Genomic DNA, 15,250 nt, shown 5'->3' with positions numbered 1-15,250 from the left:
AATAAAAATAGTCATTAGTTATACATTGTATCAATATATTGCTTTCTGATCATCCTCCCCTCCATAGTAAAGTATAACTGTTGTAACACTGTTGTCATCACAGATTTAAAGGGCTTTGCCACCAGAAACCCTGTTCTTTACATATTGGAAGCAAATGTAAGTCTAGGCAGTTTTCCCATGTACGTGAATTAAAATGGTTTAAAGTTCTCACTCCTCAATAATTTGGCATAAATCAGCGATTTACCAGACCTGGAGGAGACCAACAGTGTTTGAAACCAATAACAGAAATGCCGCTTTGAACTGCAGTTTACAAATACCATTATAATTAATTTATTTTGGAAAGTTGCTAAGAATTACATTTACTTTAATTATGCAAGATCTCTTTTAGAGTATTTTTGTTGTGCTTCCTACAGCTTCTTACTCTTGGTCCTTTAAGATGTACATGCAAAGGGGTAGGTATTAAAAAAGCACATTAAAAAATCAAACATATATATATATATATATATATATATATATATATATATATATATATATATATATATATATATATATATATATATAGGAGAAAGAAGGGGGTGCTTTATCAACCTTCAAATTAATTTTGCCATGATTCAAATATTTTGCACAAAAAAATTTGACTATATTTTCCAAAACTCGAATGTTTGGTACCGTATTTACTCGTCACAAAAAATGAAACAAATTTGAAAGTAAAAACTTGGCATCTAAAAATGTGTGAGTCTATGTAAAAGTTAATTGGAGTTGTCCTAAGCAAAATTCAAGCTTAAATTTTTTTAATTCTAGAGTTTGTTTATTGAGCTTGTAAACTCACAAATTTGAGATATTCAAGGTTTTTTTCCATTATTGTATTCAATTAAGTTTTTTCTATTCTGATTTTATTAATAAAAAACAAACAGTTATGTTTTTTTTTAAATGAGGGTTTATTTGAAGTATAAAAAAAAAATTAAATCTTTGAAAAATAAGACCATAAGTCTGGGCAAAAGATGTTGGTTCAAGGTTGATTCACCTTCAAATTACCTTTTAGTATGACATAGAGAATGATATTCTGAGACAAATTGCAGTTGGTTTTCATTTTTTATTATTTGTGGTTTTTGAGTTATTTAGCTTTTTATTCTCCAGTTTGCAATTTCAGTAAGCTGGGGGTCCAAATTACCCTAGCAACCATGCACTGATTTGAATAAGAGAATATGAATAGGAGAAGCCTGAATAGAAAGATGAGTATTAAAAAGTAGCAATAAATATAAATTTGTAGCCTTAAAGAACATTTGTTTTAGATGGGGTCAGTGACCGTCATTTGAAAGCTGGAAAGAAATAATCAGATGAAGAAGGCAAATAATTATATAAAAATAAAAATATACAAAATAAATAATGAATCAGCTGAAACATTGCTTAGAATTAGCCATTCTATAACATATTAGAAGTTAACTTAAAAGAGAACCACCCATTTAAAGTAAAAGTAAAGAAAAATTTAATTTGCTGAAAGAAAACCATAAAAAAAACCTGCAGGTAGTTTTGGTAGATATAGTATTACATTGTTTTTTTTATTAAAGGAAATATCTTGTAAATTGTGCTATACAGGACTTTGTTTTATCTATTTATATAGTGCACCTGTACCTATAATCATCCACAAGGAAGCTACAGAGCCTGGCTCCTCTTTGTGTGCAATTTACTGACCATGGCAAAATTCGCTGCGAATTCGCGCCTGGCGAATAAATTCGCCCATCACTAAAAATAACGAGTCTGGAGTCCTTCCCGGGACATGAAATATAATGTTTAGGATCCATTGTCCCATGAACCTGTGTTTAATGATATAACCTATGATTTTGCCTTAAAAGTCCAGCATATAATAATACATGCAGCATTGTAGGTATTTTTTTCCCTTGGTGATGGGGGGTAGAAAGTGACTGCAGGGAGCAGTGTTAACAACTAAATTACATTTATTTTTTACAGACTATGTCTATGTAACTGTAAGTACAGAAAATGTTAAGGGTCTAAATCACATTAGTGCAATTATGTCTACATATGCCTACAGCTCCATCAATATTATTCGTATACAGAGCCAGTTAAATCTTCATACCCCAAGGCTCACCGTTTACATGTAAAACACATATATCTCATCAGTGTGCTTTTGCACAAATTACCAGTCCAAGAGCTGATACCAAACAGTGAAAAAACAAAAATCCCTTTACATTTTTGGTATTTGGAAAATAGTGAGTTTCCTCAAAGTTTAGCACCTCTCTTAAACTTTTTGCTCAACCTATGAGCTAAACATTTTGTGAAGCAACCAAATTGAGTTAACACAGTACCACGCTGTAAAATATCTTCTTTCAATGTTTCTTTTAGGGGAACGTTGAACTACAGTCTGTCAGTCATGGTGGTCCAGGTGCATCCTTCAGAGAGTCCAACAATTTTTTGGACATAGCCATGAACAGCTGCAGGTACAACGGGGGTATCCCACGACCCCTCAGCAGCCTGAGTTCCTCCCGGAGAAACCTTCACGAGCAGGATCCTGAAACCCAACCCCTGCAAACCCTGCACAGCCCGGGAGTTGAAGTGGTGGTATCCAAAAACGATCCAACTAAGGCATCACACCGTAGCCTAAGAGGGGTTGAAGAGGGTAGCCAAGAGGCTCCAAGGGGGCAGAAGAAGAATCAGAACGTAGGATACAAGCTGGGTCACCGCCGAGCACTGTTTGAAAAGAGGAAACGGCTCAGTGACTACGCTCTCATATTTGGGATGTTCGGTATCGTAGTTATGGTCACGGAAACTGAGCTGTCTTGGGGTGTCTACACCAAGGTAACTAGAAAAGGCAGTACTGAGGGCAGTCCTCAAATGCAAAAGCAAAGAATAGTAGAGATTTGGTAAATGGATGTATTAAAGGAGCAGAAGCAGTTATTTCATATATGTGTTCATGACCTCTTCCTGCCATTGTGTTTTCATTTTTCCCAACCTGGAGGTGTGTGATAATAAGTTGCTCCGTTATTAGTCTTGGGATATTAAAATATGATTCCCAGAATTTCCTAGTAGATAAAGATTGACCTCCCAGTTCTTCAATTTGTCCTCAGTACTAGGTCTTCTGTAGAAGTATTAAGCTGCAATGATAGAGTGAGGTTTGCTCTAGGTTTTGCTCAGGTCAGTTGGATGATGTATATGCGGTAACATTTGGACATAGATTGGTATTTGGACTGAGATCAGGGCTTTGACTGAGCCTTTGTAGAATATTCAGCTTTTTGCCTGCCTCAGAGTGACCCCTGAAGAAGGTTCCTGTGAGGACTGAAATATTGGGAAACCTCCTTTTTTTTAATTGGAATTAACCTAAAGGGGAGTGCACTGTCCATTTTTTGTTCTGTATTTCAGTTTGCCAACATCTGTTTGGGCATTCAGTTAGCACCTCAACAACTCAGATTGGACCATTTTGAGCTATGGGATTCATATTACTATATAAGTTAATAGGACAACAGCTATATCTCTAAATCTGTAATAGGTAGCAGGGATAACTGCCAAGACCAAACGTCTCTTGAACCCAATGTATGCGACTGACAAAGCTGTGGCTCTGTGGAGGTTTCCCATTATTGATTTTCTTTAGATATATCATATACAGGAGACTTCAACAGATCTCTGATGGAGGAAAATGAGGTGAAGTAATGGGGTGTATTACTGAGAGAATAATAGGGAGGAGTTAAATGAAGCAGAATAATGTGTGTAGGTTAAATGGAATTACAGTATTTGACAAATTACCGTTAGGGTATTATAAAACAGAGAAAAGTAGGAGCTAATATTGCAAGGTTTATATACTGAATATTATGCAAATATAAGCTGGGTGGATGAAGTGGGTTAGGTGGAATTAGTATGTGAAATAAGACATTTATACTGGTGTCAGGTTTAAGTGCCATTGTTGTTGTTTTAAGGCAGGGCTTGCTTTTACCACTCTAAATCTTTTGCAGGAATCCGCTTATTCATTTGCACTGAAATGCCTTATCAGCCTCTCAACTGCTATCCTGCTTGGACTCATCGTCATGTACCACGCCAGAGAGATCCAGGTAATGTGTAAGGTCCTGCGTACTGATAAACAAACAATAGTCTTAATAATCTCATTTTAACACAAATCAAGTATTTTTCAAAACTAAATACACTGCAACATTAAACATTACAAGGTATAATTGACTCTACACAAGTTTTATTAGAAGAGTTTTATTGGAAAAATAGTTATCAGGAAGAAATCAGAAGCAGGGCCGGATTTACATAGGCCCACTACCGTTCGTCGTGCAATGGGGATTGGCAGACAGGAAATGTACAAAAATGATTGCATCCCCAGTGTTTTTGAACCAATGTGGGTGTGGTTGGGCAGCATGCCGCCCCCCTAAAATCCTGCTGCCCTAGGCCTGGGCCTAGGTGGCCTTTCCACAAATCCGGGCCTGATCACAAGGTGCCTCCCTCTTGTAAAGGATTTGCGTTTCAGGTGACATACGTTTTGCACACACGGCCAAAGAAACACAGGAACCTTCTGCTTGACCTTAGGTGAACTTGTCATTCTATCTCCTAGGCTTCCTATTCTGCTCATCTCCACAGCTGTCAGGCTCTTGTCAACATAGTAAACACAAACATATACCTGCTAATGACATCACTTTGCCACCTAAGTACCTCATTTACACATAGGCATGCAATGTTCAGTATTTCAAGTTACTTCTGCGTGTGACCTATGCTCTAAAAAGCAGAGGCTGCTGAATTAAGCACTTTATACTTGATATATTGGTGCAGGACTTGTGTTTGATTTATTGCACTAGTGCAAGAGATTTGGGTCCAAGTGTCACTACTGGATACAGTGCTAGAAACTCAAAAATAGATGAAATGGCCAAAATGGGACCCCCCTGACTTATAGCAAGTCATTCAAGAAATTCAGTATGAGTGTGGAAGCTTAATATTATAAAGTAGGGTCTTTTGTGAAGGGGGAGAGAGCTCCAGAAGTGAATCGCGAGATTTGCTTTTGAAGATGACCAAGTCAATAATTATATGTGGAAATACAGCAGATTGTAATGTTCTGCAAAAACAGTGGCAGGATGAAAGAATGGATGAAAACTACAGCAGCAATTGTTCAGAGTCACAAGTCTGGCGACTACTTTCATCAGATATCATCAAAATAAAATCTGGATACTTTTGTTGTGGTGACTAGTACAGGTGTGGGATCCGTTATCTGGACACCAGTTATCCAGAAAGCTCCGAATTATGGAAAGGCCGTCTCCCATAGACTCCATTATTATTAAATAATCCAAATTTTAAAGAATCCTTTCCATTTTCTCTGTAATAATAAAACAATAGCTTGTACTGGATACCAACTAAAATATAATTAATTCTTATTGGAGGCAAAACCAGCCTGCTGGGTTTATTTAATGTTTACATGGATTTTCTAGTAGACTTAAGGTGTGAATATCCAAATTACTGAAACATCCATTATCTGGAAAACCTCAGGTCCCAAGCATTCTGGATAAAAGGTCCCATACCTGTACAAACATATGGGAATAAACCCCAACAGGCAGATCCCAAGTAGCGGATTTAGCCCAGGCAGTTAGGGTGGGATTTAGGCTAAATTATCATTTGCTTTTCTCGACTTCAGATTGAAAGGCAATTGTGGATGGTGTATTCATGGGATATGTGCTTTCCTCCGAACTAAGGCAATATGCCTTTTGCCCAAACAGAGATTACGGTGGAAAATAGCCAGTCTATGTAGTCTGTCCATTAAATATTTAGTTATGGTTTTGTTTTCTTGTTACTTATCCCATGAACCACATCACTCTGTCCTTTTGCCAAAGTTTTATTTATTCCATTGCATTTGACTCCGGTCTTAAACTTGTCCATATCTGAATAAATGTAATGTGCTGGAGATGCCAGGTCTTGAACCAAAAATGTCTGAAATTCGATTATTACACAACATTCTTGTCAAACATATCTAAATTTTCAATTCCATTGGAATTCTGTCATTTTCTCTTTAAGCTCTCTGAATGTACAATTACATAATTTAAATAAAGTGTATTTACATTTGCAGAGATATCACTGCTCACCAGCGTTTTTCTCAAAATGAAATTTGTTATTGCCTAGCATTTCATCATTGCTTACTTATTATTACACCTTTATTCTATGATGTGTGCAGGACATTTAGAGGGCAAGTCATTGCGAAAAGTCGAAGTCTAATGTTCTCTACAATTTCTAGACCAGTATATAATATATTTCATAGACCACCTCGGCTACTGTTTTGAATTAAAAAATAGTTTCAGGATGTTGTAGTCAGTACTTGAAGTACCTTACTTGCAGCATGTATGCAATTTGAAAGGTTTTCAATAACATTCTGTTCCCTGGTAGGGATGGGCGAATTTTTCCGCCTTGTGTCGCCGCAGAAATGACGCCCATAGACTTTAATGGGCGTCGGCGACATTTCACTGGCGCCGAATTTTTGGCGAAACGAAAAGGCCCATCCCTATTCCCTGGCCTTCAACCAGGTTTCTCTTCAACTGTGAATAATTTCCCCTAAGATAATATATTTTAGATATAGGATAACTTGTTTATTTCACAATATGAATAAATGATTGCATTGCACCAACCTTTGTTCCTGCTTAAAAACCAAGCAGTAAATAATGTCCTTCATGCTGCCTATAGCTTGTGCCAGTTCTCAGCATCAAAGTTTAAAATCTTTTATTCCAGCAGAATAACCTTTCAATCTTTATCAAGTAATGGCAGTACAATGACCTACATCCAGACTTGAATGAGCAAATCAAGTGCTCTGAGCTTGAAATTAACCACTCTGCTATTACTACTGAACTAAACTTCATACGTGGTAGTAGATTCATGCTGTCTGCCTGAGTGAACCGATTACACTGATACATCTACTATACTTTGGACATGATGTTGTATGAGTCATATAAGTATTGTGGCTATAAATAAAAAGTGATAAGGGGTTCTTTTTTCATCATATTGTCATTTTCGGACCCCCGGTTGTGAGCAGTTACTTGGTAGTCAGATGATCATTTGAGTTTGCAATAAACATACAAGTTTGCAATAACTCTGTGTTTTGTTTAATATGCAGTTACAGTGATTACACTAAATGGTCTGAATAAGACAGGAATGTACAGTATATTGCCAAAAATATGAACATAGTGTATGGGAAAATCACCTTTTCTAAAATAGCTTGCTCTCTGTTGGAATCTTCACTGACATTTTCCAAAAAGTCTCTTCAAACAAGAATAATTCCTCATGAACTTTTTGGATAAGAAGCTGCAAGCCTAACATCACTATGAACAAATCCATGCGGTGGCTGGAGGGGTTTAAATATCCAACCAATGGACTTTGGAGTGTGATTTCTGGAAGCCTGTGTCCTATCTGGTTGTCTGATGGACAAGCCTGACTTTTGTGAATAACAGGATAATTCTGCTTATATTGCATAATGTTTGGTGTAAGAGCAAAATGATCTGGGGTTTGAAAAGCTGTGAGATGGTGTCTGCAAGCCAGGCCTAATGATTTAACATCAAGCCTCTCTAGAATAGTAGAGGCCAACTTGGTTTTGGAAAGAGATGATCTGTCTATCATCTATCTATCTATATGTCTGTCTATTAATCTATCGATCTAGCAATAGCTTATAAAACTGTCTATGTTCTGTATCCTGGTGTGTGTGCTCTAGTGAAGCTCGTAGTGAATTCGGAGGTTTCCTCATTTTGTATCTCACAGTATTACCTTTTGTTCCCAGCTTTTCATGGTGGACAACGGAGCCGATGACTGGAGAATAGCCATGACCTATGAACGGATATTTTTCATCACTTTGGAACTAACTGTGTGTGCCATCCACCCAATCCCTGGGCAGTACTCTTTCACATGGACAGCTCGCTTGGCCTTCATTTATACCACCTCTGTGGCCAACGCTGACATAGATATCATACTTTCCATCCCCATGTTCCTGAGACTTTACCTGATTGGAAGGGTCATGCTCCTACACAGCAAGCTTTTTACAGATGCCTCCTCCAGAAGCATTGGTGCACTCAACAAAATCAACTTCAACACTCGTTTTGTAATGAAGACATTGATGACCATCTGTCCTGGCACTATTTTACTGGTCTTCAGTATCTCATCCTGGATCATTGCAGCTTGGACAGTTCGAGTTTGTGAGAGGTAGGGTTTTTAATTCTGTCTGCTGTTTCTCAATTTTCAATTTCCTGTTAATAGGAAACTTGCTGTGTCTGCATGAGTATGTAGATGCATGCCCCTCTCCTACTAATTCAGTTACACCTCACATAAAAACATCTATCTGGCTTTCATGTTAAATAGACAAGTTGAATGAAATCCAAGGGGTTTAGATTAGATGACTGTGATTTGCAGACTCCATAGCAGAGATTTGTTGTAGAATTATTATGCGGATAAAGCATATAGTAGAAATTTATATTTTAGCTCTGCGCGGGCAGCTAAGACTTTACCTTTGGTGTTAACATATACTAAAGACTACCACTCACTAGCATTTCTTTCTTCTTTTTCAAATTAAGTCTTTAAACACAAGAAATACAAGAATATGTGAAGAAAAACAACAAACATACCCATTTGCAAGAGCATAATGAGGTGTATAGGAATTAACCAGAGGGGATGCAATCTTTAATCATAGGCATTAAAGTGAGTTTTTCTCTTCACGCCTCATTGTACATGGTTTCACTGAAGGAGTAAATGTGTTTGCAATGATAGCTCCCAAATCTTTCATCATAGATACCCAAGGTCAATAACTATTTTGCCATATAGCATACCAGTCTTTAAAAACAACAGATGAGAGACTTCATGTCCACCAAGCCATTTCAGTCAGTGTTATTGTTTGCAAGGCTTTTTTAAAATGTCTTCTTTCTTTCTCTGGCTTGATGTCATTAGCTGCCCATACACATGGAAAGCAGGGCTTCAAGTGGCAATATACTTATGTTTTACATGAAACCAGTAAACAATCCCTATAGTGTGTTCTGCCTACTGTTCCAATTAAAATAAGTTATAAGGTACAGTTTTACCGCAAACAGTGATTTCATTTTACATTTTCTTTTGAGTTCTATTTAAAAGGAATGTTGATATTAACAATTACTTTTAGTATGATTCAACCAGTCATCAGTTTCTTGGACTACCATTCTCTATAGCAGTGATCCCCAACCAGTAGCTTGTGAGAAACATGTTGCTCACCAACCCCTTGAATGTTGCTCCCAGTGGCCTCAAAGCAGGAGCTTATTTTAGAATTCCTGGCTTGTGGACAAGTTTTGGTTGCATAAAAACCAGGTGCACTGCCAAATAAAGTCTCCTGTAGGCTGCTCATGCGGCTCATGGATAAACAAAGGTTGGGGACCCCTGCTCTACAGTATACAAAGATTTACATTGTGTGAGAACATTACCTATAAAGAAGTTTTATCACTTTGCTTTTGGAACAAAAGGTGTTGAAAAACTCATAGTGGGAGATGCTGTTCCAAAAATCACAGTTCTTTCCAAAGTACAAAATGGGGCATTGCTCTTTGAAGGCCATAGGCCCAAAGGTTTTTTGTGAAGAATAAGCAGAAAACTATTTAATTTATTAATATTTTGGAGGTTTTTTTTGTAGAACATAGAGTAGATGTATATTGCCTCTTTAATGTTCATTAACTACTAAGCAGATGTTTTTTCCCAAAGGCTTCACCAGGCAGTGCACCAACTAACAGCATTTCACATGCCTAAACATTCGCCAGCTGATAAAAGGGCCCATTATGCATATGGGGCGTCTCCGTTAAGAACCCACTAGCCACATAGAGGGAGATCTATGATAAGGAATCAATCCTTCATAATGTATCGCAATGACACAGACTGAAGGAGCTATGAGACTGGAATCTACTTATCTTGCCAGATTGATACTGTGGCATTAAAAGAGCTAACGGGCAATGAGTGAATATCAGCCACTGCAGTGCCACAAACAGAAGGGAGCTATACAATGCTTCATGTTAACATAAACGTCATTCCATATGCACCATCCTGCCAGTCATTTGCTTCTGCTTTGTTATGTCGTCGTCTGCACTCTTCATTAACTTAAGCAGGGCTGCAAAGATCTGAACTTATGCTCCACATCACCATTACCATATATATATATTTGGTAATATTGCTTTATACCTGGTGCTCATCTTTTATATTTGACCTCCAACTGCTGTTACTTTTTCATGGAGTGTTAACCCTTTTAATAGCATCTCCACCCAAACCGCTGCTTTCCGCTGCTTTCTAAAGAGAAAATATTACTGGTTCCTCTGGCACCCAATTTTTGTCGGGGTCCCCAGTGGCAGAAGATGAGTTACATTGACTCCATGAATACACCTGAATGGGGACCCTCTTTCAGTGAGAGTTGTTCTTTGTTACATTTTAATGCCTCTCCCTGTCTGATGTCCTGTAACCCCCAACCTCTCAGCCCCTCTACCTCCTTAAACTGTGCCACATATACCTTTCTCTGCTCTGTATATTTTTTCTTCCTGCTTCCCCAATCTCTTTTTCTGCTGTTCCCTTATCCGTTCATTCCAGTTTGTTACATGCCCCCTAACCTGCCGTTGTATCCCCTCTTTCTAATGTCTAATGCTGCTCCTAGGGAGAAACTGTGAGTGTAAAAGCAACTGAACGCCAGGCATTTTCCAAATGCACGCCTGCTCTGACAAATTATAGGGATTTAGGGCTTGCTGCAGCTGTTCTGGAACTTTATTTAAAGAGGGAACTTTTATGCAGCTTACAAACGACAGGTCTTCTGAACCTTCACGTAGTAATGTCTGCCCAATATTATGGTTTTATTTTTCTTATGCAAGTTAACCTTCACACAGACCTGCTGATTTTTGATCTGTTGCAGGGTGATTATCTAACAGGCAGTTAACAGGATAAGGAGATAGACATTTATAAATATCTTACCTCTAGTTACATCTAGAGTCTAGTTACGACACTCTCAGAAATAACTTGCTTTATTCAAGTAAAACTGAACAAATGACTGGCAGATCTGGGTATAGTACAGGGTGACCTAATGACTGCAGATTTTGGTTTAGACTGTTCTATATTTCTGGATAATCAAAGGTCAGGTATTTTTTAAGTTTGAAGCAGTTCTGGTTTTCCCCTCTAATGTTCCTTAAACTCATTATTGTAGATTGTTGTACACGAATAGACAGTACTGGAATTGTATCTCTTATAGTGTGTCAATCTAGCTGTACATCGACTGCCCATTGTCTGGACTGGGCTAGCACAGCCAGTGCGGCCTTCACTTTACCAGTGCAGGTATAGATTGATCTTTAAAATGCACATTGCCTGGAATCAAAGACATTTCTTGTTTATTTCTTTAAAACTGACCTTTTGACAACAAAATGTCTGTTGCAATGCTTTATATAGTAGTTGCAGACAGCTAACGTCTGGCGTGCACATTTTGTCGCAGATGTCTATATGCAGTTCAGACAATGCTGTTTGGCACAAAGGGAACAAAGGGGACAGGGTGATTTTTCTGTTTAATGTAGTGTGACGTCTTATCTGTGATATCCGGTAACATGTTGTAGTGTTTATTCCATCTGGTGCACAATGAAGATTATTATGATGACATCTTCATTACAGATTATTGTGATTTCTTTAGACAATGGTGTGTTCCTAATGTAGACTGCATATTATGGTTCAGTCAGTTCTCCTATGATCGCCTCAGTACAGAAGATCATAAACATGCTCAATGCTGGCCCCTCTTTAGGGTAGCATTATGAATAATTATCTTCATTGTAGATTATTGTGACTTGTTTAGATAATGTTGTGTTCCTATATAATGTAGGGAAATGCTCTGATGGTAGATTATGGTTCAGTGAGTTCTTGTTAAGTGCAGGCTCAGTGCTGGTTCCACTTTAGGGTAGCATTATGAATAATTTTTGGTTAAAGGGATACTGTCATGGGAAAAAAAAAAATTTCAAAATGAATCAGTTAATAGTGCTGCTCCAGCAGAATTCTGCACTGAAATCCATTTCTCAAAAGAGCAAACAGATTTTTTTATATTCAATTTTGTAATCTCACATGGGGCTAGACATGTCATGTGACTTGTGCCTGCACTGTAGGAGAGAAATGCTTTCTGGCAGGCTGCTGTTTTTCCTTCTCAATGTAACTGAATGTGTCTCAGTGGGACATGGGTTTTCACTATTGAGTGTTGTTCTTAGATCTACCAGGCAGCTGTTATCTTGTGTTAGGGAGCTGTTATCTGGTTACCTTCCCATTGTTCTTTTGTTTGGCTGCTGGGGGAAAAAGGGAGGGGGGTGATATCACTCCAACTTGCAGTACAGCAGTAAAGAGTGATTGAAGTTTATCAGAGCACAAGTCACATGACTTGGGGCAGCTGGGAAATTGACAAAATGTCTAGCCCCATGTCAGATTTCAAAATTGAATATAAAAAAATCTGTTTGCTCTTTTGAGAAATGGATTTCAATGCAGAATTCTGCTGAAGCAGCACTATTAATGGATTCATTTGAAAAAAAAAAAATTTCCCATGACAGTATCTCTTTAAGACAAGGACAACTTGATTTTTACTGCTATGTATTATCATGACTAAATATCATAGCAGAAGATTTTTGTTATGCCTTTTCACCACAATGAAGTGGCAGTGATATGTTGTCTGCTTTTTGTATACCAGTGATCCCCAACCAGTGTTTCTTAAGCAACATGTTTCTCACCCACCCATTGGATTTTGCTCTCAGTGCAGGCACTTATTTTTTAATTCTAGGCTTGGAGACTAGATTTAATTGCATAAAAACAGGTGTACTGCATAGGGGCTACCAAATAGCCAATTATTTACATTTGAATGTGCTCATGGGTAAAAAAAGGGTATGGAATTCCCTCCATTATAGATCAGGATCTATTTCTGAGTCAAGGTAATTAATGCAAGGGCTGCAACAATTTCTCTGTTATCTGACTGGCCAGTAAAATTAGACTTCTAAATACTGTGCAATTTGACCATCCATTTGTATCAGCAAAAATGAGGTGTGGCTCCTCTGACTTTCAGATGTGCCAATCTCACATCTGCACCAGAAAACTATCTGTTACAACTTCCCCCCATGATACCATACATAACCAGGTGGTTAGTAGGATGTGATCACTCAAGAATTAATCTGTCATGATCGGCACCGTCTCGGCTCTTGCTTCCACCTTTAATAGCCGCCTTTCACTTTGGGAGGAGCCCTCGGCTAATTGGATGCCGCCGGGTCTTAATAAGAGAGGAGTCAAGCTAAGGGTTCTGGACTAGCAGAGGGGCACGATCGTTAAAAAGTCTTTGGGCAGAAGGTCACAATTCAAGGAATAGACGTAAAGCGTAGTCAAACAGGCTGGGTCAGTACGGGCAGAATTCAAGCGAAGTCGGACAGGCAAGTGTCAAAGCCAGGAGTACAATCAGAATGGTCAAGACAGGCAGGTTGGAATACAGATATCAGAATACCAGGCAGAGCTCAGGATCACAGAAATCTTCAAAGTCAGAAAGGCAGGATCAAAAACAGGAATCAGAACACAGGATTACTCAGGATAGCACCCAGGAACTCTCACAAGATGAACCTAACAACGAGCAAAGAACTCAGTACTGAAGTCCCTTTAAATATTTTTGAATTTGGCGCCATTGCACGCTGACGTCATCACGCCAGCGCCAATGCGCCTATAAAAGGGGGAAGTGCATGTGTGTGGGGGGTTACCTTTTTTAGCACTGATGTCTGTGTGGTCTTTTAACTGTTGTGTGGAGTGGGCAGGATTTGGGGTGTGGCTTGGGGGCTGGGGTGGGCCCCGAAAATGTTGTTGTATGGGGCCCTGTGATTTCTAATGGCGACCCTGTATATATATATATATATATATATATATATATATATATATATATATATATATATACATATATACATATATATATATACACACACACATACAGGGGCGTAACCTAGAGGAAGCAGACCCTGTGGCTGCATGGGGGCCTAGGGAGTATACGGGCCCTAATTAATGAGCAATTTCAACATTGGTAAAAAAAAAAAAAAGATAACCTCTGGATATGTTGGGGGCCCTAAAATGTATTTGCTGTGGGGCCCAGTGACATCTAGTTATTATGCCACTGTATACTGTATATATATCTGCAGCAGTCTCTCATTGCTGCCAAGTTGTTGCTTCCACGGTTAATGATATGCATGCAGCATAACTAATCTCTGCATACAATGATATATCCAAAACCCGACAAAGGACACATGCAGATAACTAGGCAATACTTGCAAAAGAAATCACAGCTACTATCCGAAATGTTCTGATTTTCAATGTAGTAAGCTTTTCTTTAATTAGTGGCAACGTTTAGAAAAATTAAAAAGTTATGACAGATATAATATTGGTTAGGAATACGACTGCAGCAACCTCTAACTCCCTTCTGATTGCCCCTGCTGTCTCCATATCTCTCCCTTCTTTATCACTGCTTGGTTTTCATGGCAGACAATGGGACTGTGATCCATTTTTATACATCTTTATGTAAAAGAAAGGTTGGGGGTTCCTTCATTCCCAATTACCCAGCATGCATTTCTTAGGCAATATAGTTTTTGATGAAATTCACTATTTAGCTATCAAAGTACTAAAATGTTGAACCTTTGTCAGTAAGGATACTCATATTAAGAAAATATTATTGTAATGCTGTCTGATGTGATTTCTGTGTACTTATTCCTCAACAGTGTTTTCACAAAATATTTTGCTCAGCTGTTAGTGTCTGTGAATCAAGGCAATATTTTCTGTTAGTGTATCAGCCTGTTAATCAGACTTTCTTGTTATTACAATGTAAGACGATGGTCCAGTCTTCCCTTTTTTCCACGTGTGGGTATTTGGAGGTGGAGATAAAGGCACCCTCAATGTCACTTTATATCCATTCAGCAGTGCTTTATTTCACCACTCTAGTGGGAGACACATGAAATATATACTGTAGCTCAATAGCAGTTATAAGGCTGCCTTTATTTACAAAAAAGACATACAAAGGAAAAGAGTCTGCTAAATTACAGATATGGGGTCAAGCAAACCAGTGTGCCAAGTCCAACTTTGGACACAAATTGCTCATTTCTTACCCACAATGCAACATTTTTCCTTGATGCAAGGCTCCACATAGCCTTGTACTGAACTAAGGACTTTGAGGGAATCATATTTGCTGCTGTGTCCAGTTGGAGGTGGTGTATTCCTCCCAGTGTACTGTGTCTAGATATCCCCGAATCAGAAGGAGAAGCAT

General features: G+C 38.3%; 1 protein-coding gene across 3 annotated transcripts in view; it reads left to right on the top strand.

The window, feature by feature from the left end:
* The first annotated feature begins 2,442 nt into the window (after positions 1-2,442).
* Positions 2,443-15,250, top strand: part of kcnn1.S (potassium channel, calcium activated intermediate/small conductance subfamily N alpha, member 1 S homeolog) — a 54,836-nt gene continuing 42,028 nt past the window's right edge. For all 3 annotated transcript variants that reach the window (XM_018239887.2, XM_041580025.1, XM_041580026.1), the window contains exons 1-3: positions 2,443-2,814; positions 3,963-4,058; positions 7,751-8,169. In XM_018239887.2, coding sequence (XP_018095376.1) covers positions 2,443-2,814; positions 3,963-4,058; positions 7,751-8,169 — 887 coding nt within the window. The remainder of the gene's footprint in view (positions 2,815-3,962; positions 4,059-7,750; positions 8,170-15,250) is intronic.

Source organism: Xenopus laevis, chromosome 1S (assembly GCF_017654675.1).
Source record: "Xenopus laevis strain J_2021 chromosome 1S, Xenopus_laevis_v10.1, whole genome shotgun sequence".
In the NCBI taxonomy this organism is placed as follows: domain Eukaryota; kingdom Metazoa; phylum Chordata; class Amphibia; order Anura; family Pipidae; genus Xenopus; species Xenopus laevis.
Note: the sequence above shows the minus strand (reverse complement) of the source record. Positions and strands in the feature narration are given on the sequence as shown.